The 25,936-nt window shown below is 36.3% G+C and overlaps 1 protein-coding gene across 1 annotated transcript in view; it reads left to right on the plus strand.

Annotated features, from left to right (window-relative positions):
* Positions 1-25,936, plus strand: part of NDUFAF2 (NADH:ubiquinone oxidoreductase complex assembly factor 2) — a 56,622-nt gene that overhangs the window by 27,486 nt on the left and 3,200 nt on the right. The window contains exons 2-3 of the mRNA XM_039709671.1: positions 6,307-6,396; positions 15,308-15,348. Of these exons, the coding sequence (XP_039565605.1) occupies positions 6,307-6,396; positions 15,308-15,348 (131 nt within the window). The remainder of the gene's footprint in view (positions 1-6,306; positions 6,397-15,307; positions 15,349-25,936) is intronic.

Consider the following 25,936-nt stretch of genomic DNA (forward strand, 5'->3'; position numbering starts at 1 on the left):
CTGTGGCTGAAACAGGTGACTCTTCTTCCCTAACCTCCACAATGAAAAGCAAACACAGTAAAATAGTAGTACCAGTATTCTTTAATCCTTCAAGTGCAGTACAGTATTAGCTTTAATGGTGTTCAGACCTTGTATAAGACTGAATTTTCTTTGCAAGTCTCACATCTGTAGTCCTTTTGTAAAATTCATTAAAATATACTAACCCCCAAAGGTAGCATTAGTACCCTGAAATGTATGTGCAGTTAGTTGTAATAATTCTGTTTATTCTGGAAAAAGTGGAGATGATAAATGAGTTTTTGCAAAAGATTTGTTGAAAATTCATTTCTAATTGAAATGTAATGAATCATCCAAACCAGTCTGCAACACTGCTGTGTTGGGTCATATTGCAGAATGGATGTTCTTCACAGCTGTGACTTTCTTTTAATTTTATTTACAATTCATACTCTTGCTGTCACATACAGTTTCTCTTCCGTGTATCACTGCCATTTTAGCTCCCTGCCTTATGTTTTTATTTATACAAGTTATTGTCACTTTCTATCTACTTGCTAAATTCCCTTTATACATGCTATGTTCCCTTTTTAAGCATTTCCATACATTTATAGAATAAATTAAGCACCTCATTCTTGGATTTATTCACATTTTGACAGTAATTGCTAGAAAAGCCTTTCTTGAATCTGGTAGACCAAAAGAAACCAAAAGAATGGTTGGGAGAAAGCTTCTCTGTGATAGACCACTGAGCTTCCATCAGCTCTCCAAGGAACTGTCATTTGTACTAGTATCATTTGCACTTGTGTTCCCAAAAGAATGTAATGTTGTGTAATTCTAGGAGGCTTATTGTAGACTCATTTACAAAACAGTGCTTCATTTTAAATACACAGGCTTCACAGATGAGGAGGAAGACATAAGCCTTTCCAGTGAGCAGGGAGTGGGAACTGGTGGTGCTGCATCCTGCAGCAGATTAAGAGTGCCCAGGGGCTACAATGGCAGTGGATATTTAGCAGAGGGATTTGTCTGTCCCTTGGAAGAAATTGTTTCTTGAACAAATATTACTTAATTTAACTGCCACAGTCTAAAATACAGCAGGTTTTCAAAACGTAAGATTTGTGTGAACATACATGAACTCCAGGGGCACTGATCCCAGAGGAATTTACTGACTTTGTCAGCTGGCAGTTCTTTTGGGAAGTGAAAAGGAACTGTGATGTTTGTAGTGTATGTCAGTCTTTTTCTTTGAACAGTATACATTCCCAAAAGTTGAGCAGTTTCCCTGCCTTCAAATTTTCAGTAGAAGTCTCAGAAAACTTGTCTTACATTGGGAAGAAATTAGTACTTGTAGACAACTCTGGAAAGTCAAATGTATTGCTGTTAAAATGTAAATATAAGTAGCAAAATTGAAACACAATTCTTGACAGCGAGTCCCTGATATTTACAGCTTTTGTGGATTTGCTGAGTCAGCACTTAACAAGTTTAGTATTTCTTGATCCTGCATTGTTGTAAAAAACTGGAAATCACTGATCTGGTTTCTTGTCTCTGAGACCCCATGTGGGAGGACAGGAGGCTTGACTATTTTCATCAGAAGGCTGATTTATTATGTTATATATTATATTAAAATACTACATTAAAACTATACTAAAAGAACAAAGAGAGAAGAATCAGAAGGCTACAAAGACAAGAATAGAATAAGAATCCATAACAAAATCTCGTGACTGCTCACAGCCTTGGCACAGGTGGCTGTGATTGGTCACTGATTGAAAACAATCCACATGGACCAATGAAAGATGCACCTGTGGCACTCCACAGCAGCAGACAGTTATTGTTTACATTTCTTTCCTGAGGCACTCAGCTGTCAGGAGGGGAAAAATCTTAGCAGAAGATTTTTCATAAAATATCATAGTTACACTGGTTCATTTCAGGTAAATGGAAATCAGAACCATTGAACGTCTGTGGCCTTGCTGGCTCTTAAAAGTTAAAATGTGTTTCTGTTATGATTTTATAAAGCATAAAGCATTATAGATTATTGGAGAAAATATAAGTACATTTGTAAGTATAGATGTTAGGTGCAAATACTTAAATTTTTTGTGTTTCAGGATACTGTATGTATTGTATGAATGAATATAATGAACTGTTGGAAGTTATTAATTTGTCACTAAGCAAAAGTTAATTAACATCATAGAAGTCTATATTTGGAAAAAAACCCATAATTCTTTGGGTAAAAATATATTAGTTTAAAATATTTATGTCTTTCCTAAGGTAAAGATATTGCAGAAACACTGGAAATATGGCCACAAGTTAATATAAACAGACTATGAATAGACTCCCTCAGCTAAAAATCTATGCAAAGAGAAGATAATGGCTTTCATAAACTATTACTCAGCTTTAAAAGGGTTGTCTTTTGTAACAAACTTTTTTTCCTTCTTCAGTGGAGATGGAAAACTCTAGATCCTGTTCTGACAGTGATGGGCTGCTCCTGTAGCCTATAGATACATAAATCTATGTTTGTTACTTCCAGAGAAGTATTTCTTCCTTTGCTTGATATGAAGAACTGCTTATAGTTCAGTTGCTTTGGTAATTCAAGTGCTACTTCACATTTAGGAAAAACTACAGTTTATTTGGTGGTTAGCAACAGGAAAGAAATGGGTGACCTGTTCCTTGAGTGTTGTAAGATACTGCTGAAAAAAATTTTAGAAGCCTTTGTTTTGAGTAGGTGAAGTTTATGTTGTGTTGCTGACAGGGAAATAATAGGCTCTTAGTGAATTAACAGGATTTAATCTTTTCAAATTACATAGCACTTCAGTAAAAAAGTATACTTTACAAATGTGTCTTTCATCATGAAATTTAGAGCACTGCTGTGCAAACTGGAATTTAGGCCATTTGCCTTAAATTCACAAAGGCTACAAGTTCAGTCTCTGCATTAAAAAAACCCATCGTAGTGCAGCATTTCTTCCATGGTTTCTTCTTAGTATGCAGACATTGCAAATCAGCCAGCCAAAAGATGTTCTCATGAACATCTGATATTCATTCATTTTGAATGGCAATTACTGTTTTCACATAGTAGTATGTGAGCTGGAGATCCTGTTTCCATTTGCTGACTGCAAAACATGCTGATACTTTATATCTGGCAGGGGCTCTTGTTCAGGTAGCTCAGTTCAGGTACCAGAAACATCCAGTTCCTTGTTTCTGGTCCCATTTCTGCTCTCACTCATTGTGTGTGTCATAGTTTGTTTAGCAAAAATTGTACAAGCTTGTTTGAGGGTTAACAGGAAATCTTTTTCAAATAATGCTTTTGTAAACAGTGAAAATCAGGGCTCCTGAAGATATTTAGAATAGTGTGTATAATTTTTTTTTCAAAATTGGTGTCAGAATAGTAATAATTTGTTTATAGAACACAACAATTTTGGGATTCATTATTTTCATGTGAAAGGTTCTTCAATGGCTTTTTCTAAATGTAAATACATATATATAGTATTTAATGACTGCTGGGGATTAACTAGGATATTTTGCCCATAGAAACACTCTTCTTTAGAAGTTACTGAAAAATTAAAATATTAATTTTATAACATCTGTACATATCTACTGTTAATCATGGGGGTTTTTTGTAACAATGTAGCCTGGTTTCTGGACTCCTTAGTGTATAGATAAGGCTGTAGAAATTTAGAAACTTCTTATGCCAATTATGCCATTGGCTACCCTTTTATGTTTCACTGAGTATTTCCTGGGCTGGCTTTTACTATCCCCTTTCTTATGCCAGCAGGCCACAAACTTCTGCTAAATACTTCTGTTTTGGGGCTTTTATACAAATTCACTTCAGTCATGAAGCATTGGTTTTTCAGTAGACTGAAAGGTTTTGAGAAAATATGTGAAGTGAGAAAATACATAAATGTAACATATGTAAATACTGTATCACTTGCTGAAAGATCTGTCAATTACATAATTTTCTTGGCCATTTTGCTTGCTTGAAAGCTCCTGCAAATCTTGGCTACTTTGGTGTTCAGTGTAAACGATTTTGTATCTGATATTCTATGTTACTATTCTGTCCATCTGCTAAATTCTTTCTGAAGTGACCTGCTATTTTTTTAAGACTCAATTGGATGTATTGTGTTATGTATATAATCCCAATTTGAAGCATTAATGGTTCTTCAGTGTCTCTAACATCCAGTGGTCACATGAAAATGAGGTTAATTTTAAAGTTAAAACTGTTCTTATGGTGCTATTTTTAATTGCTTCATACGTACACTCTTACAAGTGAAATTTCTTGCATTGCTGTAGCAAAGACCCAAGTATTTGTTTGAAAATATGGGGATGAATTAAGAGGAAGCAAAACAGTCAATGAAGTCAATCTTTGGTACGAAAAACGCTTCCCCAAACTATAAAATGTTTTAATTACATCTAAAGAGGCCTCAGTGTGATCTTCCCTACAAAAGTCTATGTAAATTATTTGTCAGTGGTGGTCTGCAAAAAAAAAACCTAGGGGACAAGGCAAATCAGGCAGTTGAAGTTAATTAGTGTCATGTGTGCATCACAAATGCAGAGAGGCTTAAAAGCCACCAGCAGTACTCAAAATAACACATTTGGGGAATAATTTCTGAGTTTGGCTCTACAGTGTGATTTGACAGTGGGATCTGGAGAATGAGTTTTTATGTGTTTTATGAAAGCTTGCAGCAGAATAAGAAGTGGAATATTTTGTTTAATAATACCAGTCACAAGTTGTGGTGGCACTTAGAAAAAAACAGTTCTTCACTACTCTTTCTAATGGTTATTTATTCAGATGGTGTAATACTCAAATTAAGGACAGTTTTTTGAGAGGTGCTGTTCTAACAGTAAAGTCTAGTAACTTTACAAGATTGGAGAAGAGTGGTATTTTCTGAGACTTAGATGGGATCAGCCCTAATTAAAATGTCTCTTCAGCTTTTCTGGAAATCTTCTGCATGGGAAGAAAGTAATTCTGTAGTTTTGTTTTGGTTTGTAGATGAATAGTGTAAGAAATTAAATCATCCATGGTATTGTTGAAAAAAAAATTGTGTTACAGCTAGGTACAAACTATAATTTCATCAGCTTATAGGAATTGTGTACTTATAAAATAAACAAGTATCAATCATATAACTTCCAACACTGATTAAAAATATCTAATTTTGGAGATGAAGGCATTCTACACAATATTCTTTGCCTGATGACATATTTTGAAAAAATAAAAATGTTGCATTTTGCTTGAAAATAAAATATAAAGCTAAAGAAAAATCTTAGAAAAGGAATTTCACATTATATACAAGTTCTTATTTTACTGTATTAAATACTTCATAGTGAATAATAGTGTGGGGCTTAGCTACTAATGGTTCCATGTCCCAACTGGTATCAGTTTTAAAATAACTTCAGTTGAAATACTTGTTGAAAGCATACTGAAGGAATGAACTGCATTAATCACTTCATTATGAAATAAAATGTTTTATGCAGGTATACTTAATGTTTCCTCAAAATGTCAAATTTCTCCATATGAGCACCCCAGGAAGAGAGGAAGCTGGTAGAAAAAGCCTAGGGAATACTGTTGGATTTTTCCCTGTGAGGGATGGGAGCCTTGCATATCTTTGCAGTACCTGCTAATTTAAAAAGCAAATTAAAATATGCTTTCTCCATACAGTAGCATAATATCTGACAGTCAGTCTGCTGCGTACCACCTTTCAGTTCGAAGTTTTTAATTCTTCTTTGGCAGTAATAGAATCAGAATGTGGGATGTGTAGATTAGATGCCCCACACTGTCTCCCTTTCAATATACTGAGTGTTCCCTATCAGATTCCTACCTTCTGGTTTTTGGGTTTAACAAAGAGAATGTATTTTATTTAGTTTATAGGCAGTTGTGGAAAATCTCACAAGCACAAGGCAGATGCTGGTGATTGGAGATGATATGGCCTGATGGCTTTACAAACCTAGCCAGTGAACTTTGAGTGCTGTTTTTCATCATCAATAATACAAGTCAACTTCAAAATAGACATGGATGCTTTTCTTGAAGCTACTGAAATATAACGTTTCAAATTGATGTCTAGATGGTAATAATTTTCTCAGTATTTTAATCTTTCATTTTCATCCTCTATGTCATTCGACTCACGTGAATAAATACATTCTTTCAAAATGATAAGGTGATCAGCAATTATAAACTTATATAGAAATAAATAATATAAAATACCTATTATATAAAAATACAGTTAAACAATTTATATAGGATATTTCTATCTAACTGTATTTCTATATAACGTTATATTACATATGAAATATATAATATAATTATATGTATCTTTCTTTCTCTTTTTTCTGCTTTAGGGCAGATTGTACCGGAAAGGAGATTTGTAGAAGCGGTAAATCGTGAAGCGTATCAGTATCAAACTGGGGACTTTCCAGCAGAATGGGAAGGTAAATATTCTGGTTTTATTTCAAGATAATTTTGCCATTGAATGCAGGCTCTGTATTTTTAATGGAAGGCCTGACTATGTGAATTAGTTATTTGTTATCTTTCATTTTAGGTAAGGCAGGCTTTTATTTAACTATATAACAATATGAATTCTTAAAATAACTCTTTAAAAATAGGATACATTTTGTTTGAGAAGTCAGTACTTAATGAAAGTAAAGCCTCTGTGGAGATGACTTATTTCTATTAAATGTGAAAATATTTGTGCCTGTGGAGGATCTGATTGAATAACCAGCATGAAGTGCACTGAATAAAACAAAACTTCCTTATTATTCCTTCACTGCAGTGTTAATATCTAAGTCAGATCACCTACATGCTGGTGTCACCAGTGATGGGGCTGCTTTTTTTATGGTGTATTTGGTTTCCTGTATTCTCCGTTGTGCAATCTAGTAGAGAGTTGGAGAACCTGTTAATAAGTAAATATCTTGTCCAACTGCTACTGATTAAATTATTTTCTGAAAATTTGTGATATAATAAACACTTCAGGGAAGTTAGCGCATTTCCTTAGGATTAGCTGATCAGCTGTTGGAGAAAGAGAGAAACGAGAGGAGTATATGTTGGTCTTGGAAGTTGTTAGGTGCTTGACCTAAGTGTGGGATTAAATGTGACTTAGAATCCAGGACTCTGCAGCATAAGCAAGGAATCCCTGAAATAGTATGTAGAGGCTACCCATTACTCAACATGCTTTTGGGAAAGAAAAATACCTCAACATCTCCCAGAAGTTGGTAGGTTTAAAGCAAACAGATTTTAAGCTGTATGTATTTAAGCTCTGGAATTCCTCATGGTGGACTATTCTGCTTGCTAGAAGTTTGCATGAGTTCAGTAGGAACAGATATTACTGTGGTTTAATTTGTGAATGAGCTGCAAATGAATTGAGTCTACAACATATTTGGAGGAAATGTCTTAGTATACTTGCTTTACCTCATTCTCTTTCCTTTATGCTTGATGCTCTTCTCTGAGGGAGATGATACTGAACAAAAAGAAAACTTCAGGCCCATCATATTCCTTCATGGAGTCAATACAGAAATAGAAAACATTCTTATCTTGTTTTTTATCATTGTCATTACACTAATTCCCAGGATTTTTGCTGTGATCAACTGAGGTTAGCAGTAAGAGCAGAAAGCTTCTGAAAGGTGTTTCAACACTATTGGCAGTGTTTGCCAGCTATGGTGAAACCACAGTATCAACAGTTTCTGTCTTCTACTTCTGCAGTACCCTCAGGGGGTTGGCAAGTCTTGCTCTAGCTGTTTCTGCTTCTTTGTCAGTCCAAGAGAGCCATCTTCTGAAGGACAGCAGCAACCTGATAGACTTGTACTAACTAAATCATCTGGTGCTTGAATGGATGAATGCTATTTATCCAGCTTTCTGAAGGTCATCCAAAAGTTCTCCAGCTGTCAGTTAGAGCTCATCTTAGTTCTCTGTGAGTGTCATGCAAACACTGCACCACAGACACCAAGAAGTATATATGAAGCTCCTGTGAAGGAATTCCCATCCAGGACAATTCAGTAGTCTCTGTCTGCAGTTGTCTGGAATTAACAGGAACACAATGTGGACAGTCAGACTGTCTCAGATGGGTGTTGGCTAATCATCCTTTCACAAATGGGGTTAGACCAAATTGCTATACAAACCCATTGCTTCATGCTGTTAGGATCTGTGTAGTGCTGAAAATCCTCTGTTATATCTCTCTTCAGAAATTTAGCTCAAAACCATGGGATTTGACAGTGTAGTGCCTTGAAGGTTGCAGATTTTTGGGATGTTGTGTGTGAAAAGACCTTGAAGTCAAATACCATGTACCCTCAAGGGCATATGGACGTGTCTAAAAAGCTGCAGCTGCCAGACCTGAGGCACACTTTTCAAGTCAAGGCATCCTGTTCAGATTTGTTTTAGAGAAGAAGCAATTAACTGGACAGTCCTGTTGTTATGAGCTATGTTTACAGTTTTATTGCTTAACTTCCTCATCTTCGTAACCATGAGGTTTTCTTTTGTGATTTTGTCAGCAAATACAAATACATTGTCGGCAAAGAATTCACAGAGGAAAGGAAAATTTGCAGTTTGCCGATTGAGTAATAGTCTTTTGCTCTTAAGTACTTGTCCTGATTTTGGCCAAGGAGGGAGTTAATTTTTGCAATCACCAGGAGAGGGTGTGGCTGACAGGGTGTGGCCAGAATCCAGATGTTATACAATACCACCTTAGGTTATTGCTGGGAGTAGGGGAAGGGGACTCTGGCTTCTGAGAAAAAAGGCGTGGCTTCTGATTGGGATAAAACATGGCTGTGGTCATCTCACATCATACTTGGTGAGCATTTTGCAAGAAAATTACCCTCTCTTTTGTATGCTTTTATTATTAGCATTAATATCTGTTTGTTTTCTTATGTCACTGCTGTTTCCAGTAATTGTTATCTCACCCCGTGATCTTTGCCTTTTGCGATTCCCATCCTCCTCCCTGGCCACCCTCAGTGGGGAAGAGTGGAAGAGGAAGGGAGAGGAAGCAGTCAGCAGTGTGGTTTGGGGAGCTTTTGTGAGAGAAGTAAACTGAGGAGTACCATTCCTCAACCACAACCCTACTTCTGTCTCTAGAAAGAAGAGATATATGCATGCTTTTTTCTCTGGTGCATTTATTAACCAGAAGGGCATGTAGTGTATGCTTCTGAGAGATAAAGATTGGAATTCCAGAGAAAAAGGCTAAACTGTATTTTTTCGTCCAGTGCTAGTCTAATCTTTGCAAACGGTTTTATGGATGTAGAATTTTGACAAGTGAAAACTGGTACTTCTGCTGTGGGTATGGAAGCTATTGAAAGAACTATTATGTCTTGGCTACCTATCCTGGGGTGTGAGGGATGTAGAATGCTCTGAATTTCAATTCATCACTACTTCTTTTTTGCCTCCTGTCAAAAAAGAAATTCTGAATTAGTTAAAAATGAGAAGGAACGGAAAGTGTAGATAGTTTAAATACTAGTGTAGAAGCCAATTTCTGAGTAAGAAAAATTTAATTCAAAATTTTTAGACACTCTTTGCTGAACTTCTCATTAAATTTCTGTCCCAATTTTTACCTCTTTAACATTGGTCTAGATGTTTCCCAGGCCCACAGGACCTGTGCTGAACTTTCACCCTGTGTCTTTTGTCCAGATACTTGAAAATATCCCAGTACATTCTTTCTGTGGGTGTTTACATTATAATTCATGCTATTATGGATGCTGATCATTCCAACAAATAGCTTGAGACTTTGCAGAAGGAGTTCTAAAATACTTGATAATTCCTCTGAACAGTAAAAGATGAATATGAGGTTAGAATTTCATTTAATATTTCTTGCTTTATTTTCTTTTTGCTCTTGGACTCTGGTGGGCCCACATTTACATCTCCAGGGGCCTCCTCTCCAAACCCAGAGTATGTACTTTGACATCCATGGCCTCTACTTAAGTTTTGGCTGGCTCTCCTTCCTATTCTTCTCAGGCTTTTCACTTTTAAGACTGTGCTGAAGAGTCTGTTCCCTTATGTCCTCCTTTTCTTGGGACCTGTAGGGAGCTGCTTTTACCTGTACTGTCTTTGTTCTGCCAGGACTCAGGTTTTTTTTACTTGTGAACAATTCTAAATGGCCACCTCATTTAACAGCAGTCATCCCAGCACCCTTTTCCTTTCTTTGTTACCCTGCACAACTGTATGACTAGAAAAAGAAACCTCTTATGACCAAAATTAATAAAAGTACCATCCCTGGAAATACTTACAGGCATCACTTGTCTGAAGAGAACTTTCACAAAACCAGGGACAAAGGATAGTGTAAGGAGTGGGAACAGGCTGTAGAGAAATTGGAGGACAGAACAAGTTAAATCTCATTCTGTACCTAAGACAACTTGGACAGCTAGGGAACTGACTCTGGTGCTGTGTTCATCAAGTTTTAAACATGTAATAAAGTAAAGGAGACCAAGTAGAAAGCTATAAAGCATCATCTAGGTCACAGACTCAATCTGTGCAAGATGTTTCTTTGATTCTGGAGAGGTTGTTTGTGTACTTATATTTACTGAATACAAGACCAAGGGTTTACTCCTGAAGGACTTGTCTGGAAATTTTATCCTAAAGATGTTAGTGTTAAGTGCTCTGCAAGATTGAATTATGTACATTCTCAAACCTCTGAATTTTATTAAAAGTTCTGACATGTCCATTAAGGTTTTTGTAAAGCTAAAACAATCCCTTGTGTTGTTCTCAGTGTTAGCTATTTCTACACCTAAAATTTAATTTATTTTAATTTTAAAAATCCAAAAGTGTATTTCCTCTTGTGCTGTAGTTTTAAATTTAGAATGCAATCAAATATTTGTATACAAATATTTGCAAACACATATTTGTATACAACAATGCCTGGTTTTGTTTCAGTGAAGTCTCTTGTATTTTACTTCAGAGAGTGAGTGCCTCCTTTTCCTTAGGCAGTATGGATGCACACAACAGATAACATTTTTGTATTTTAGTTCTGAATGTTCACCTACTTAAGTATGTGTAATTTACCTCCTCAAGACATGTCAGGGGAGATCTGTAATTTTACATACCACAAAGATTTGGGAGAAGGCATGCTTCATACAGCATTTTATTGCTGTCTACTCCTAATCTCTCTTTTCTTTTTCTTGGTAACATTTAGTGATTAATGGGAATCTTAATTTGCATGTTCACTTTTATGGCCATTGCAGCTTGTTATCGGCCAGTAGGAGTCTTAAAGTTCAATGAAAATTTCATGCATTCTAATAAGAATGCAAATCAGTGCTGATGAAAGAATGCGAATATCTCAAGGTAAGAAATGTCCAGCTTACTTGCAAAATTCCTTTTTGACAAAGGTGGAATTAAAATGAGTACATCCAGATAAAATTAGAAGCAGCAGTTTTAAATGGGGGCAATGATACATTTTGCCAAAGCTTTGGGAGCAGGGAGGATGTTTGGGTTGCACTCAGTACATACATGTTACCTTCTCTGCCAGGTTTAAAAAAATCTTGGCTGACAATGGTGAAAGCATTTCATTTTGTTAGCTTAGGGAAATGGGAACATAATGTAAAAGTTTTTCCCAGCTATAACTGTCAAATTTTTATTAAGTACATACATGTGTGCTATATATTGTTCAAATAAAATGTAATAAAGCACCTACATACCTTGTTTCCATCAACAAATATTTGGCTATGGTGTAAAGCTGTTGAGTAATTTAAAAGTGCATTTACCAAAGGTGATCATAAAGAAAGGTACAAGAGTTTTTTCTTTGCTCAGCTTTATACACAGATATGTATATTTTGCATCTGGGTATACGCAGATATATGAAGAGAATGCAAAATATATAAACTTCAACATATTATTTACTTGAATTATGTTAAACATAGTGCTGGTAGGAAATTGGTTATATTTTTATACACCTTCATTCTCCCTTTGCTACCATGAATTTCTCTGATGCCTGGGTTATGAGGTAATGGTCCTTTTTTTGAACCATGTGTTGGGTGCTCAAAATTTTATTGGTAACTTAAAAGTCAAAGATTTTAAATGCTTTTAAAAATCTTCCTGTCTCAAAAAGAACCACATAAAAACTGGTGAGAATTGAGTGTACTAGAGTCCTCCCATTCTTACCCCCAATGATTAAGGAGTGGTCAGGTGAATTATTAGTAAAATGTATTTCTTTTGAAAGACTTATATACTGAAATAGATGATGTTTTCTTTGCTTTTAAACTCATATTTCTTCTTGAGCTTTATGAAGAATATTTGAGAAGTGGATTTGCACAGAGGAGTATGATAACGTTAAATCTAACTAACTTCATCTTATGAATATAAAAAGATTTTAGCAAATTTTCATGCTATAGTCCTTCCTCAGCTGCATGGCAGTGAGGAAATCTTTCATTAAATAATGACTTACTTATGAAGTTCATGAGAGATATTACAATTAATTTACTTGTAGTATCAATATTTGAGCCAACAAGTCTTACGTACCGTTAAGCTGAAAAAGATTTGTACCCCTGACATTTATTAGAAAACAGGAAGGTTAATAGCTCCAATAAAACCAAGTATTCTAGTGTTGTTATGACTGGAAAGAAAAAGAGCACAGTGTTAAAAATGTGTGCATTATTTATGTATTTAAATAGATACAGTTCTATTATGGAATGTGTGATACGAAAAATCTTCCTAAATTAAGGTTTGTTTCTTTGCTTTTGAGTGTTGTTACTGAATTCCGTTAATGAATGAAAATTTATTGTGGAGTGGTTCTTACTTCACAGCCTCTGTTCACAGGACATATGTGATAGTGTTGCGCTTCACTGTTTTGTTTGCAGCTTCTTAAACAAGGTAGATAATTAAATTATAAAATAATTTACTAGAAGTATTCCATTCATCTGAAAATCATTAGTCAAAGAACTGCTAAAAGTCACAGGTGTTCTTGAAAGAAAATCTATTGTAATGTTTGTATTTCAGCAGTACTTTCTAGCTGCAGCTTAATTTTATTTCAAAATTTTTCTTTAGGAATCAGTTATTATAATCATCTGAAGTAAAAATGCCACTGGTGTTTTAAGAAAATACTGGCAATTTTGAATAAAGTAAAGCAATTTTTACTTGTTGAGAGCTATGGGACTGAAAACAGTGGTACTGTCCTTCCACAGGTCAGAAGCAAGGCATGGCAAGGTAGAAGATGATATTTCATTGAAAGTAATTGTTAAATTTTGATGGTTTAAGATTTACTTTTTATGAGGCATTTTGAACTAGTATTTTTCCCTTTTTTTCTCCAGTTGTATCTTTTATTGATTAGTGTCTAGTATACACACTTTGCTATATCTGAAATCTCTACTACTTTTTGCTTTTTTCTGAATGATGTTGCCAAGTATTTCAGTAATCTGAAACTATTGCTAAGTATGGACAAAGGTAACTTCCTTCAGGAGGAAATGCTTGTGTGATAAGATGTTCTTCAATAGCATGATTGGTTTTGTTACAGAGCGTATGTAAGGCTGCCAGCTGAGAAGTGACAGTCTCAGTTTAGTCTTTCGTCTGACCAGGTTTTGCAGTTTGAAATCCTACAAAAGTTTAAATGTTTGTAAGTGCTATAGGTACATGCAAGTTCTACAGATTTAATAGAAAGTCATTAAGTTGTATTTTGAATTACATTATTGGGCTGTTTTTCTTTCCACTGACATAAATCTTGCAGAAAGTGTGTTGACTCTTCATAGCTCTGTCACTTCTCAACAATGACAATAGATTGGATCTATTTTTTGTTAGGAATGCTGAGAAGAGAGGACAGGGCCTGCTTTTAAGAAAAGCAGTTTGAGAAAGACATTTAAAAGTACATATCTTCAGGAAGTGGCATCTGATAGACAAGAACCGAAAGTATTACCTTGTTTCATATCTTTGCAGGTATTTTACCATTAAACTTTACCATTAACCAAGGCTGTTTGCCTTGACATGCTGGATGAATTCCAAGCTGTTCTACCATTTCATCTCCCTTTGTTCATATGTTAATTGGAACCTATTCTCCCTAAAACCAGTTGCATACTGTTGCTGGTGTTAGTGTTTCACCTTCTATGTAATTGCATTTTCAGAAATGAGATGATGTTATGGCTCTGTGCAGGTTTTAGTGTCTTAGGCTTGTCTAAATCGTTCCCTGGTGCCCCTCAAAATACAGCACGGATGGTATTAGAAAATTAAAATATGGACTATTTACTTCTTAAAGCATTTCTGTAACTTTATAGATGGCAATAAGTGAGGCCAGGAATTTGAGTGGGTTATAGCAAAATGTTATGTTTGCTCTCATTTTCAAGCATAGGAACAAAAATCTTAATTACCCAAACAAACATACGAAATAACATTGTGATGCATCTCAGCACTTGGAAGTGGCCTTCCTTATGTCTGTCATTCTGTTCATTACTGGCTACTTGCATTCTGCAACTAATTAATTTGAAAAATATGGGAAGTAAAGACAAATGTCTTTGAAGTATTCAACCAAGAATCTACCAATTGTGTAGATTAAAAAGCCATGAAAAAATGCTACAGTAGTGGTATTTCTAAAAAGTGGTGTCAGGTCATTCCTCTAAATAATGTCTGTAATATTTGGAGCTCTCTCTCTTAATTCATTGACTGTACAAAGAGAGCTGTCAGCATCTGTGATGTGGTGTCTGAATTGTTGCCTCCTGACAGTCCAAGCTAACAGCAGTGATAGTGATGGGAGTAGGCAAATGTCTGTGGATCTCATTCAGAAAACCTGAGCCACAGGACAACTGTCATTGCCACCACTTTTATTCCTCCATTCCTCTACTGTCTTTTCCAGCATGAATTAACTGAGATGGAGGGATCCTTCTGCCAGGCACAGTGCCCACCCCTCCTGGCAGTGAGTAAATCCACAGAGCCACATGATGTGTTCAGTCCAGGCTCTGCAGTCCCTCAGTCAGGTCTGGGGCTGTACCTTTCATACCTGTAAAGGTATTCTACCTGGTGGTAACATGAAAAGTTTTCAGCTTTAAGAATGTCTGAAGCATGTACAGGAATCCTTTTCCACCAGAGTGGTCTAAGGCTGTTCTTACTTTCCATCAGTCAGCTTGTCATTTTCTTAGGGTGTACCTCAACACTGTACTGCAAACTCAACAATAAGCCTGTGCCATAACCCCTGTTTTGACAGCCAAGGTGGAATGTAAACCGTGCCCAAGGTCTCCACACAGAGGTGACACATCCCCTACAACTCCCTTCTCTGAAATGGGGAATAACATCTTGTGCCTACATTTTGGGAAATGACAGGTTTGCCAGGTTGTGGTGAATTCTATTTTTTTTTTCATAAATACTTCCTTTCTGTTACAAATTAATAATAATCTTGAGTTTTAATACTGTTTGTGATATTTGAAATAATCTATTTAATTTTTTTTTCAGCATGGATAAGAAAAAAGAGAGAAGATCCACCCACAATTGAGGTGAGATGTAATGTCTTTAAATTTTCAATTGGTGAAATGAAACTACCATAATTAATTTATAGTGGACTCATCTGTGCAGTAATCTGCCACTTATGGGGGAGAATTTAGTATATTCCTTGCCTAATTGATGAAAATGCACACTGACTAGATAGCTAACACTTAGCAAAAAGTAAAATAAACTTTTTATTTCTTAAATTTAAAATTATTTTTAGATGAAATACATAGGTTCTTTAAGATGATCAGAACCATTGAAGAGTCTCTTCAATTAAAAAATTCTTAAATTGCTGTTATGGCATTTTAATTACTGTAAGGTTTTTTCATAGTAGTTGATATTAAAATGTGGGTTTCAAACCCAGCTGCCAGTGGATTCATCAAATCAGAAAAACCAATTGCACTAGCATTTTACAGTGCCAATGGTACAGGGAGTTGCAGCTATGTCTTTTTCTATAAGAGAAAGCAGAAAAATGTCCTCTAGTGTCTTTCACATTGATGAGTTTGTAAGGAGTTTAGAAACAAGTTTGACTGCTGATCTGTGTATGCAGATGCATGCACACACATACATGAGTTGCCCAGCATTTATATTATAAGTTGCTAAGCACCAGCTAGGAATGAAAGAGAAGACATAATTTGCTGCAGCAGATTCAAAATTACACCCAAGGAGGCAGATACTTGACTTGCATCAGGAGTAACTGTGTCAAGTTCAGATCCCTGAACATATATTGGCATATCCAGCTATTTGGTCACTGAGATCTTCTGGAACATCTTGCCCCGTGGAAAGTTGTCCTGACTGCCTGTGTGTTGATATGACCTGGGGAAGTTTGTCATTGAAACAAGCTCCTACACAACGTACAGCTTTTCAACTCATTCTCTCAGCCCCTCTTTCACACTTGCCACTGAGGCTATAGAGACAGTAATGACTATAATACATCCATGAATGAAAGAAGTTTAAGTTAAATTTATCCTTAAACCTATTCAGGAAGTAGTAAATATGGGCTTGGGTTTTTATTTTTTTTATTTTTTCCTTTTCCTCCCCAGTCTAGTTACTTATGTAGAGCCATGGAACTGATACTACAACAGTTGCTCCATCTAAGTTTGGACTGACCTAATTTTAATTACTTCTGGCTTATTCCAACTGTATGCAAACAACTTTTATTGTTGAAATTACCACTTAATGTGATGTTTGAAGATGGGAAGTGTTGTGTCTTTAGTTCCATCATTTCTGTGAGCCAGGCTGCTCTGATAGTTGCTGTGAGGTAAACGTTCTCCAAGACAGGCAGCCTTGGGTCTGGACTTGGTGCAGTAAAACTCTTTCTGGTGCTAGAGTTGTTGGTTCATTTTTGAAATATGGAGCAAGGCTCCACAGGTGAGAGAACTGTGGAACAATAGTGTTCTAAATATTTTACCTTCCAGAAAAAGCAATTTATGGAGAGTGAAAGATTGCTGTGACTAATGGTGCGTTCAGAGTTACAGGACTTTGTATATTTTTAGTTTCTTGGGGTAATAGTTCTGAGAAATAATTTAGCAGCTAGGTACTTCACCTGCAGGGCTGTTCATTGACCATATCACAGAGCAGAAATTATAAACTAGAAATTTGAAAATAGTTAACTTTTCAAGTAATCTCTAAACATTTTTTTTCCTGTGTAAGAAAAAGTAGTTCAAATACATGTATGTTAAAATTTCTCCCTAGTATTTTGAAAAGGGTGCTCCAGTCATATTTTTAATATGTGATGGCAAAGCCTAATTTTCTTCTCTATTACAGAGAATAGTTTGGGGTGCTATATATGATCTACTTTTCTTCTGATTTGAAACTGGCACAAACCTTTACATCTCAGTATAATTATAATTCATAAGGGTTATAATTATAATTACAATTATAGTAGTGAAGTACATATACCATATTGTTTGGTCCCTATTTGTAGGACTGATTTGCTTTAGTATTTTAGCTACATAAACTTTACTGGCTGCTATTCCATATTATGTTTCCCTTTTGACAGTAAAGATGGTATGATAAACTGCTGTTTGGCAGTTTGTGGCATTTTCCATATTGAAACCCTGTGTGAGAAATCTTTGTTCTTTTGTGTATTTCCCATAAGACCAGACTTTCTGAAAAAGGATTTAAAGCCCACAAATTTTATGTTTGTTTGCTCAACAACTCAGGTTACCAGTTTTCATGATGAATTTTTAATTGAAAATATTGCAGAGATACAGCTTCACAAAGCAGTTGGATCTTACTGATCACACTGATGACCACATGTTGGGAACCAGTGGTTTGGTAAATACTGTAGGCTAACAAAATGTCATTCAAAATCATCAGGACATGTCAGTCATTTAAGTGAGAACAAATGTGAATTGTTCCTCCCTGACAGTGGTCAGAATAGTTGGGTCATGACATCAAGCTAAGTATCTTGATGATTTTCATGAGACTTGATCATGTTTTGTATTCAAAATTCTTTCTTCCACAAACACCTGATTTTTTTTTTTGTTTACTTGTTTCCATTATCAAGTTTTCACTTCTGCTCAGAAGAAGTTGCTTTACCTCTCTCTTTAGTTTTTCTGTCCTGTTTTTTTTTTTTTTTTAATGGAAAAATACTACAAATCAGCACGTGCAGTGTTAAATGTACCACATCCCTAATGGTTTCTTTTGTTCTTGTGTGCCCCTCCGTTTTTACCAATTTTTGAAGGAAGTCACTTGGCCTTCTGTGTCTGGCTAGACATAATTCATGAATGCTGCTCATCACCTTCATTATTTCTAATCTGGCCAGTTACATAAGGAATGTTAATGCTGGAAGCCTTGGGTTTTAAAATAATTTTCTGGGATACTGGTTAACAGTTGGTTGCCTTTTGATTTTTTTTTACAGCTTGAAATATGCCAAGTCTCAGCTTAATTATGATAAGGATGATAACTTGACAAATTAGTGCAGATCACATTATTTCTTATGTTCTACTTAAACATACTCTGTTCCTATGGTAATCAGGGAATCTGTCTTGATATAAAATTCTGGATCATGCCTTTGTCCTGTCTGAGCATGTGTACAGTATGTGTACAGTACATATACTCCTTAATAACAGTGAGAATCTGAGCTTGAATATGAATATTTTTGCAGTACTGTAGCATCCTGTCATGTGTCCCTTTATATGTGTATTGAGTATGATTCTATATGGTTGGCTGCACTTTATTCCTGTGCAGCTCTAAATTATATTTTAACCAGTTTAACTAGGGATTAAAAACTCAGTTGACTAATACATTTTTTTTATTATGTATATAGGAAACTAGATGTATGTAGAAAGTGTTTTGGCAAGTAGGACATATGTCACTGTCTAAGGACCTTACAGTTTTAAATTAATGAGAATGTTTTAAAGGCTACTAATATTAAAATAATTTTAATCAAATGCTATTTTGTGGAAGCAGATTTAATAATATATCACTTTACATGTGTATTACTTCACCGCCTCAGCTTTAATGTTGTCAGAATTTATTAAGAAAAGTCGTCTTGAGATATAGCAGTTGTTTTATAGAAAGGATGTTCGATCCATGGAAATTATTTCTTTAAGAGGCTATTCCCTTCCATTCTTTGAGCCATAGTATACCTTCTGTATAGCTCATCCAGAAATTTCCAAGGTAAATGTTAATGTGCTCTCTTGCTATTCCCCTACTCCCCAGTTTTCCTTCCGGCTACAGAAATTTAAACCTGGCATCTTTATATTTTGGTTTTTTCACATCTTATTTAGAAAGGAAAGAAAAGATGCTCATGAAGACAAGGAGGAAACATCTCTTCAGACCTTTCTGTGCCTAACTTCTATTTGTTTTTTTTTCTTATTTCAGAGAGCATCAGGTTTGTAGAGGCTTTTAAAGAATTCTGCCATCTGTAACACAAGATATCCCAATATATTTAGAAATCTAACCCTTTTCTCCCCTAACAGATCTTCTAGCTACACACTACTTCTGATAATGTCCTGAGGTTCAAGGGTATCTGAGAAACTTGACATTATTTAAGGCCATATCTGTAGCATGGAGACAGAAATAAAGTTACAGACTTCCTTGGGGTGTCAGAAAACTAATGAGGAAACTTTATGGCAATGCTGAGAGAAACTGGTGTGGAGGGAAATGTGGTTTATCTCTGAACTCACCAACATGGTATCCTGAATGTGAACCCTTAGTAACACATCTTTGTGTATACAGGTCTTTGTACTAGATAGCACTTCTCTGCTGATGTAGAAGCTGCTTCCTCTGTAGCACACACAGGGCTGCACAGCCACAAATATCAGTTTGAACTGAAACCTGTCTGTTGCTCTGTATGTGTGTGTTACATCAGTATTTAATGGGAAGTAAAGTAGAATTGCATGTTCCTTTAATTAGCATCAAGATCCTGAAAATAGTTTGAAATTGAAAACCACAGTAAATGGCTGCTTTTCTCATGCAGTATGTACTTGTTACACAGTAATAAAATTCAGTGAGTTCTGATTTGCACAATTGGATAGAAGGTGAAATGCTAAAAAAACCTAATGTGATGATGCCTCTATTCTTTTAAACTATTTCTAGGGTATCCATAATTATCTGTTTTGGCAAACTCCTTGACAAGTGAGGAAAAAACATACTTCAGTGAGTTGTATTAAGCAGAAGGTTTCTTCCTCTCAATCCCCAAATAGTTACATTGAAATTAAATTCTGTTAGTTCCCACAATGTATATCCACTCCTCCTGTTTGATCATAAGTATTATTTATTTGAGAGACGGTATGATCAAAAGCAGGTTCATCCATGTAGATTAGTTTACATAGAATTTGTATTCCTTTAAGGAAAATGGAATGAGTTTAGAAAAATGCTTTTTTTGACACTGTTGGGATTGCATGTTATAGTTTAGCCTCTGTTTGCTTTCAAACGTTTCAGTTGAGAAGTTGTAAAATGAGAACACTGATAAGAAGATTGTACATTCTTACATAGAGATTAGGGCTCAGGACATGAGTAATTTACTTCTGAAGCCACCAAAAGCTGTAGTATGATTAACAGGTTCAAGGAAAAATATTTTAAAAGCACAGGGATAAACATGTCTCTGAGCAAAATATTTCCCACCATTGTCCAGAATCACAACCAGGATTTGGGCCATATTCAATAACTTACGTTGCACTAAATAGCATTTTGCATAGTAAATTATGCATGATTCCAGAGAGGATTATTATTTGGTGCAAAAGGGCAGTAAAATTTGACAATGTAAAGAACTGAGCAATGAACTGAGGTCCCTTAAATAGAAGGGAGTAGTAATAGGAGTCAATTTAAAAAAAATAATTGAGCATTTGCAGAAACCATCATCTTTAGGATTTTTTCCTTCTTCTTCATTTTTACTTTCTCTTCAAGTTTGAAATATAACTGCTTGCCCAACCTCCATAGAGAAGTCTTGGAGCACCAATTTGTCCCATTGCTTCTAGACTGCCCACGCTGCAGATTCCAAGGCGGCAGAAGGAAGAGCTGCTACTGCTCTTCTGCTCCTATCCATGGAGCACTGGCTCTGTGTCCTGATTCACTGACAGCACAGCTGGGTGGGGGTGTAGGGCAAAGGGAAGCGTACCAGGAAAAGGGCTGGTACAAATTACATCATATGTAGACCGTGGAAAGCAAGGACCTAACTGCGACTGAGTCACAGCTACAGTTCCTTGTTTGCTCTGTGGGGATCAGAGCCATGACTTGCCTTTATCCAGGGCAGAGTGCAGTGGTGGGTGCCAGGCTAATTTGTGGTTTTTTCTGCTTCTACAAACTCTTATCTGTAATCTTGAATATCTGTGTAATTTTGGACAAATACCTTTGCAGAATTGTAAAAATAATTCAGGCACAAACCCCTACAGTCTCCATGTGTTGGTGATATGCTTTACAGTCCAGTGTCTCTTCCTTTTGCCTCTTAGTATGTGTTCTTGCCAAACACAAGTGTTACACTGTGGTGCCCTAGAAACTATGTCAGCTCATGCCAGAGATTCTGTAGTTCATATCTAGCACTATAGTACTTCAGTAATACTAAGCACTGCTTGTCTGCAGATTTGCTTTAAACAAAAATTACTGTGAGTTATGATTAATAATTCACTGATTTAGCATAGATGTGATATTAGCACTGCATGTAAAACTAAATATTGTAACTGATCAGAGATTTGCTCAAAAAATGAACCTGCACAAGACAAATCTTAAATTGATTTGATTAACATTGTTTGTCAACGGACCAAGGATATTTAGTGTATGCTCTTTACAAAATTAGCAGTCAGTTGAGTCAGTGTTTGATTTAAATAACTATTTTGACTAATCCAGATAAGCCTTTCTATTTCACACTACTCCTCTGTTTTTGCCATGCAATGACAGCTTTTCATTTACCACATTATTTCTCATTCCCAAGCTGGTACTGCTGGGTCATGTTCAGTTGCTGAGTTATCAAGACCTGCCCTGGATCAGAACATTCAGTGCTTCCCAAAGATGAGGTCCTCTCTCTGCCTCCTACTCTTGAAATATGGTGTAATAGCCAATTATCTCATCTTGCCTACTTGTCAAACTGGAAAACAGGGTTTCGTTTGTTTGGTGATATTCTAAAAAAATGGTGATTCAGCTTACTTCTAGCATTTTGCCTGAGTTTCAGTTAATTTGATAGTGGTGAAAAATTCTGACATGTTAAATTGACTTACATCAATTTTTTTAATACTCTGCCAAAACACCTTTTTTATCCCATTTGTTATTTTTTAAATTTTTGTCAACCTACAGGTATGAATTTTTAACATGCAGAGTTCTAAGTTCAAGTTAATTCATGATAAAACATAAAATATTCAAACTAGACACAAAATATGAGTATTCTATAAATTGTACTAGCTACAGTTCAAAAAATCTGTCCTGATGTTTCTCAGTTCTGGTGTCAAACAGTAACTAGCTAACAAGATGCAAATCAAGAGAAACCATGAATATTTCAACTTATGGTAAGTTGGGAAGTTGAAATAGTTTCTAAGACAACATAAAGAAACGATTTATTTCTAAGCAAAATAAAAACACATCTGAAAAAAAAAAAGTGACATTTTTCTCAAAATTAATTATAAATAAACCCCTTCTAATTAAAGGGTTAGGTGTTTAAAGAACCTTCTGGAAAGTGCTAATCTGCTAAAATACCCCTTAGACACTGTACCTTGGTACTGCATATCTGCATTTACTTGCGTCCTTAGAGCTCTCTTCACAACTTTGTGCCCAGAAGTTTGAATATGTTTTGAGGGAGGCAGGTACTGATGTGACTATGGTTGGGTTAAGGACTGAGGGACACACAGAGAGGGGAGAGCTGGTTCCTCAGGGTGTGAGGTTCAACAGATGCTGCAGGATAGAATGGGTTCGGTACCACCATCTGCCTGTGGAGAAGAATAGCAAGAAGTGTTCAGCAAAGACTGGTGACTACTGAGCCAGACTCCACTCGAAGGAATGAATGTGTCTAGAGAACCCTCTTTTGTATTCATGACATCTTCCTTCCAAGAGGAACTCATTTTATTCATTTTGTAAAGCTACTAGTTTATTCAGGAAGGGGAAAGGAGTGACAATATGGGAGTCTTTAAGAGCAAAAGAACACTACATTGCAAATATTTACCCTACAAAGCAGCTCTTCCAGTACAGTAAGGTAGGCATCTAAAATCCTTTGTCTAGATTTTTCTCCTTGTATGGAGTGGAGGTGAATACAGTTTCCACGCCACAGAGGGTACTTTGTAATACAACTCAGTTGCTGGAGTTATGTGAGAGCTTTGAAAAATACATAGTGTGCAACAGAAGTGAAAATTTCATGCTGGTGGCAGGAAATACAGCCCTATGTCTTTTGCAGAAACACCCTTGGAAGACAGCAACGTGCCTTGAGCTGTGTTCCTCCTAGGAGCAGGCCATCTTTCATTCTTTGATCATGCAGCTGTTACCAATACTAAGATGTCAGGTTATGCAGAAGTCAGCAGTTTTGTGGATGAAAAACAGCTGCCTCAAACTCCACAAAGGGCTACTTTGGTATTTCCTTAACAATAATGTTCTTCAAGGAAACCTTAGACATCACTTTCTTAAACTCTGCCTACCTAAGGAGTAAAGACATGCAGCTCCAAACGTTAGAAGTGTTAAAAACTTCATACAACTTGAAATAATCACCAAAGCTGGACAACCTGCAGTGATAAAATGTCTTGTTTTAATTTCCAGCTAAAAATAAGGTGCAGAACATGTAGTTGAGCGTAGCTCTTGACATACCATGTGTATCCTCTTCTGTATGCTGGGAGCTGATACATTTCAAAGTGAACATCTGCACATAGGGAGTTCAACTGCTTTAAAATGTGGCTGGATATCTTAAGGCATTTTTTTTGTTTTTTAGTTTTGCAGCATAGCCCCAGTTCTTAGAGTTTTCTTTTAGTAAAACTGCTGAAGGACATTTCTGGTACTCTTGAGATGCCATGTATTTCCTGAGAATTGCTGGTTCAAAGAGCTTATATAATTTATTTGTACAAAAATAGTTGGAAGAACAAGCTAATCCTTTAAAAACTGCAGCTATCTGATAGATAATGTGTTCTCTGGGTTGGATAGAAAGAATTTGTACTTTGCTTAATGGTCAGAGCACGTTACATGTTCATGTACTTATATTTTAGCAGAAAACTTACTGGGAGGCAGTTTATAGTAAAGAAAGCCATCTTATAAAATACTGTGATTCATCTTGAAGAAGGAGAGAATAATAGTGTTCTGAACCTGACAATGTAACTTAAACAAACAAACAAAGAAAAAAACCCACAAACAAACTAACTTTTAGCTCTCAGCTCTTTTTGTAGCCAATCAGAAAGGATTGGTTAGCAGTGGAATCTCAAAGTGAGAATGTATTTGACCTAGTTTTTCTAACATGCTAATTGACCCAATATTTCCAATTCGTATTTTCTTTAACTTAAGCACAGGAACTCAGTGATTTCAGTGTACATGTTAGTGGCATGAGTTTAATGCTAAAAATGGAGGTGTACATTTTGTAGTAGAAAAATTTTATCCTAGTAAATTGTATAGAAAATTCTGAATAAGTCTCTTCAGTTTCAGGGGTTTTTTTGCAATTGCTAATAAGAATAATTTCTCATGTTTGTTTTGGTTTTTTTTTAAGATCCACTTTTTCATTTTACTCTATCACAATTATACTTTGTCCACAGATAGCTGACTAAAAGAGTCATATTTGAGGCTGAAAACCAGAGAACAATTATATATCAACATTCAAAATGGACTAGGAGCATTTTGGTGTGTAGTTACAGCTGCTCTTACTTGATTAAGATAACTTTTTGTTGAAGTAATCACTTGAAGAGATTTTTAATTAATAGCTGTTCATAGTAAATAGGTTGTGTTTGTATTTTAATAAATCACTTCCTATTATTTTACCAGAGACAATGATGCAGTCTTCAGTTATCACAAAGGTGTTTGCTTTACTTGTTTCTTAGTAGTGGTTTATTACATGCACCATAGGAGTAATCCCCTGGAAATCAATAAGGTTGTGGTGATTTACATAGGCATATGGTAAACAAGGATAGACATGAGAGATGCCACAAAGAAGTTTTGCTATACTGACTGTTGAAAATTTGATCTCATAATGCTTGGCAATATTTCTATTGGAGCATGTGAGAATTTTCACCCCTCTTCAGTTTGTAAAGTCATTTATGTATTACTTGTGTATTTCCATTCAATTTCCATTTGTATGCAAAGGGTTCTGCCTCTGCTCTGTGTATCTGTGAATTTAAGTACAGAGGCAACTAAGAACTAATAAAAGGGCTTGTGTACCTCTAAGATAAGGTGTATTGGGTTTGTACGGCCAGGTTTTGGTAACAGGGCAGCTACAGGAATAGCTTCTGTGAGAATGTGCCAGAATTTTCCTCCAGAGACAGTCCCAGCCAGTTCCAGGATGGATGTGCCTCTGCTCAAGGCTGGGCCCATCAGAAATAGTGGTAATGCCTCTCTGATTACATATTTAAGGAGAATTTTAAAAAGTTTTGTAGAGGTTTTGTGCAGGGTGAGAATATGTCACAGGAACAGGCCTGCAGACACCCAGGTCATGGGAGAAGGAGGGACAGGAAGTGCTCCAGGCACCAGAGCTGAGGTTCTCCTGCAGCCCCTGGAGGAGACCCAGGCCAGAGCAGGTGGATGCCTGAGACAAAACTGTGGTCCTGTGGGGGGCCTGGGCTGGAGGTTCTGACAGGGACCTCCAGACCCATGGAGAGGGAGCCCATTGCTGGAGCAGGTTTCCTGGTAGGACTTGGGACCCTGTGGGAGATCCACACTGGGGCAGGCTGTGCCTGAAGTCCTGCACTCCATGCTTCCATGGACCTATATTGCAGCAGTTTGGGGAGGACTGTTGCTCATGAGATGGACCCATGTTGGAGAATTTCATGGAGAACTGTCTCCCATGGGTGGGATCCTGTGATCGTGTATGGGAAGGACTCCTCTCCCTCAGCAGGAATGTATGATCAACTGACCATAACTCCCATTCCCTGTCTCCCTGCACTTGCTACAGGGAGGGTACAAAGCTGGGAAGGAGGGAGAAGTAGAGGGGAGGTTATTTTAAGATTTAATTTTACTTCTCATCATCCAGCAATAGGAGTG

Source organism: Passer montanus, unplaced genomic scaffold, assembly GCF_014805655.1.
Source record: "Passer montanus isolate IOZ18808 unplaced genomic scaffold, ASM1480565v1 scaffold22, whole genome shotgun sequence".
In the NCBI taxonomy this organism is placed as follows: Eukaryota; Metazoa; Chordata; class Aves; order Passeriformes; family Passeridae; genus Passer; species Passer montanus.